This window comes from Alligator sinensis, unplaced genomic scaffold (assembly GCF_000455745.1).
Source record: "Alligator sinensis unplaced genomic scaffold, ASM45574v1 scaffold1232_1, whole genome shotgun sequence".
NCBI lineage: Eukaryota > Metazoa > Chordata > Crocodylia > Alligatoridae > Alligator > Alligator sinensis.
Genome location: NW_005842537.1, coordinates 655,311 through 659,394, shown reverse-complemented (window position 1 = coordinate 659,394; position 4,084 = coordinate 655,311). Strand labels below are relative to the sequence as shown.

Genomic DNA, 4,084 nt, shown 5'->3' with positions numbered 1-4,084 from the left:
CCCCATGCCAACACACACTGTACCCCCACCTGCCCCACACACACAGCCCAACCACCCCCCACAGATATCTCCCCAGCCCCTCCACAAACACTACACTCCCCCACACACCCACAATATACAAAAAGACTTTAATTTGAGCTATTATACAATTGCCTCTATATACACTACTCAAAAAACATAAATCAGGACAGAAATTATTTTTTTTAATAAAATTAAAATACATTATAGTAGATGTTTGATTTTTAGTATAAGATTTGTTTTTATCTATAATTTGTTAAAATGATATCTTCTAAAGGATTTTGTATGTGCAGCCCGTGACAGCTCACCAAAACTTGTTAAGTAGCCTTCCAGCTGAAATAATTTCCCACCCCTGCCTCAGACCTTTCTGGACATGTAAGGGCAGAAGTGAAACAACTACTTTGTTTCGGAGACAGCAATGGAGGTCAGGACCGGTATGGCAGCTGTCATTCTTATGCCCCCTCTAAGTGAGCATCTAGGGCTGACTCTTCTCTACAGCTGAGGAGCTCTAGGAGACATTGTGTTTCCCAATGCATTGCTGAGGTAGCATGGCTCTGCATCTGCAGCATTGGTCTGTGGCAGAATGTCACAATTTAGCACTTAAATCATGTTTAGTTGATAATACTGAGTGGGCGCTCAGTACCTTTGAAGAGGCCAATTTTAGTTAGATTGTTCAGTGAAGGTTCAGGTGCCTAACCTTAGGAAGCCAAATGTAAAAATTCAGATCTTACGCTTGCTGTACATTTTCAGATTCATCTCTGTTTTGCTATCTGCAAAATGGGGCCAATAGTATCTACTTACCACACTGGTGGCAAGGATAGTGAGGTTTGTTTAAGGTTTACACAGCACACTGACTGCATGTGATGGCAACAGCTTTTTGCATTTCTATAGTGCCTTCTGTCTCATCTCATGGCCTCTGCCCCCTGCTCCTCATAAGTATTTTTATGAACACTAAAGGTTATCTCTGGAAATATCCATCCATCAGGGAAATCATACCAACCCCCACTTCGTATTGGGGGTAAAATCATAAGGGACTTCTGCTAATTCTTGAACGGATTTTGCTACATAATTCTACCTCAAATTAGATATTTACCTGAAAGTTCACACAGAGTAAGAGGATGCCCACCCCTGTGAAATCACTGAGGTAGCAAATATGGGAATATTCATTTCAGGTGCACAGGTATTTTGTGAGCTTCATATAAGGAAAACTGCTAGTAGATTTGAGACTAATTCCCATGGCCCCTCCTCAGAGCTCTGAGCGGAAATTCAGAGAGGTTCCAGCCATCTTCTTCTTATAATCTTGGTCAAATTTCTCATTCTGTGCCACAGTGAAATGGTTCTTCCAATCCCCAACAGCCCCTACAGCACAGCAAAGGCAGAGAAAAATTAAATCACAATTAAGAAGAATTCTTCCCTTCAGCCCAGGCCCTGGAAACTATTGCCAGTAGCTCAGAAGACATGTATTCAAGTGAAGGGTTAATGCAAAATAAACCTAGAGACTGGAAAGTAGAAGTAATACTAAATAATATGGAGTAAAACCTTTTCTCATGAATGGGGAGATTGAATGATTCATTATTCCCTCAAATTCTTTGGTGTAGTTTGCCATGGGATTGCTCTTCATTTTCTCAAATGACGTGTGTTCGACAATCTTATCCAGGACCTCCTTTTTGAGGTCCTTTTCTAGGAAACGCACCACCTTTTGGATTTCATGCTTTGGATTCTGTGGAGAGAGTGAGGTAGAATAAGAAACAGAATCAGGAAGAGAAAACAAAATCAGATATAAGGAACAACTGGGAGGAAGTTTTAAATGCGTGTTTGTAACTCTCACTAGGATAGGGAAGATCAGATCTGGCCTTAACAGAATGTGACTGGGAGGAGCTAAGGCCTCTTGGGACCTTGGCTGACAATAATGGAGCAGTACAAACATGAAACAGCCACTCACCTCCTTCATGTCTTCATAGAACAGATAGAGAATACGGTGTTCATCTTTTGCCTCCCACCATCCTTTTACATGGTCATGCCAGGAACCCCAAAGCACTGAAAGAGAAAGAAGTAAGTCATCAGCTAGAAGGTCCTAATCAATCTAGATATCTCATGCATGTATATTTCTCATATAAACCAGTGCATTTGAGCACTTTTCACTTTCCACCATATTTCTCTTTGCTATACCCATGTGATGAAAGGGTATTTCACAGGCGGGGAACAGAAACATAGAGAGACTAAGGCCTCATCTACACATTACATTTAAGATGTGATTAATGTGATGGGCAAAGAAGCTATTACCCTGAAATAAAATAGTTCACGTAAGACAAAGAAGCCATTGTTCTAAAGTACAGTGATCACGTACTCAGGAAATGTCTGTTGCTGTGCAGTTTTTGCTAACGTATCATAATGTAACCGTTGCTTAACTTCTGCTTTTGAGAAAGTACTAATTCAGCTAAAACAGAAAAATGCTGATAAAGAAATGATTGCCACAAGTATTGCTTATTTGTTAACCCTGTAGTCTTGCCTTGTTGTAAAAGTATAAAAGAACGCCCCACCCTTCAGTCGGGGCCATTTTGCCTCTTTGCTGGCTTATGGTCATTTGCTCAAGCAAATAAACTGCAACAAAGCCTTTACCCGTGTTTCCTGGTTCCTATGCGGCTAGACAACGAACTCCAGGGAGTTTTCTCCCACGACATTAACCAGTTAATTATGTCCTATGTTGCAACTCAGCCACACATTCAGTCAATTAATGGTGTGCTAAAAAAGCAATAAGCCACAAAAATGTGCAATACCTTTGTGACTTGTTCTTATCACACCATTTATTGAATGTGTGGCCAGCTGGTTCCCTGTGGCTGGGAATCCCATCAACTGAGGGGCTCCCAGCTATAATGGTGCATCACCCACTGCCCGCTGTGGGGCTTGCTGCAGTAAGACTGGTGCAGGGGGGGCCTGGGATCATGTGATTAGCAATAAGGTGTGATTGGATCTGATGCTGGATCCCACAATCACACCTCCTTCCATGCACTTGTGGCATGGCAAGAGGTGGGATTGTGTGGATTGCACATCAGATCCTACCATGTCTTTATCTGAACATCTAGAGGGGGCCCTAAGACCCACATCCGCAAAGGGACAAAGGCATGGGAATGCTGAACATGGCTACACTGAGCTTTTAGATGTCCAATGGAATCCACAGACCTCAGTTAAGTACCTACATTCCATATAGAGCTTGGAGAGAGAAATGGGATTAAAAACAGCCAGCCTGCTGAGTAGGGGGATACCTAAGCAGATAGGAAATAATGCAGAGTGGGGTGTGTTTGAAATGTCATCTTTCCCAGGACTCAGAGCTGCAGAGAGGTGCCTGTGCGAGACTGGGACTCATAGTTTGAAACTTACTACTGTACTTAGGCATATAAATGCTGAAAACGGGCTTACTCTTTCCTTCTAAAACAATGCGGGAACAGCTGTTGGAGCTCCCCTCCTCTTATGTAATAGCTTACTCAACAGAAAAGCAAAGCAAGAAAGAAGGAAGCAGTGCTGTAAACTTGGATTCCAACTTGGACAACACATGGATCTGTGAAATTATAACAAGCTGTGTCACTCTCAGATGGCGTTTGTCAGCCACAAGCAGATTCATCAGGCACCTGGTTAGACCTCTTATGCATACACCATGAGTCAGAGGTTTGATGGCTGCATGTAGTAATTCAACAGAGCACTGTCCCAAGAAGTGATAATTTTGGGTTCAATACCTTCCTTGGTTTAACAATGTTCAAATCCACATGTCCAACCTCCCATGAGAGTGTCATCACCAGAGCAGCATTTAGGCTTGAATATGGGCACTCTCTACTGTTTTGTTGAAATTCTGCTACACCACAAAAAGAAAGGCAAGATTCATAGGGCCAAAGAGAGAGTAACTAGGAGATAGCCTAACTCTGTCATCCAATCATGAGGGTCTTACCCTGCTGTCCTAAGTTTTGACCCTGTTGCAGGGATTGTTTATATATTTTGTACTAAAGAGTCATTTGATAAAATGCATAACCAACGTTGGGAGCAGAGACTGAAACCCATGACTTCCCTTTCCTGC

The 4,084-nt window shown here is 42.3% G+C and overlaps 1 protein-coding gene across 2 annotated transcripts in view; it reads right to left on the bottom strand.

Annotated features, from left to right (window-relative positions):
• Positions 1–168: 168 nt before the first annotated feature.
• LOC102369676 (sulfotransferase 1C1-like) overlaps positions 169–4,084 on the bottom strand; it is a 15,201-nt gene continuing 11,285 nt past the window's right edge. For both annotated transcript variants that reach the window (XM_025213559.1, XM_006031883.3), the window contains 3 exons: positions 1,961–2,055; positions 1,558–1,738; positions 169–1,377 (listed from right to left, as the gene is read on the bottom strand). In XM_025213559.1, coding sequence (XP_025069344.1) covers positions 1,265–1,377; positions 1,558–1,738; positions 1,961–2,055 — 389 coding nt within the window. In that variant the 3' untranslated portion in view covers positions 169–1,264. The remainder of the gene's footprint in view (positions 1,378–1,557; positions 1,739–1,960; positions 2,056–4,084) is intronic.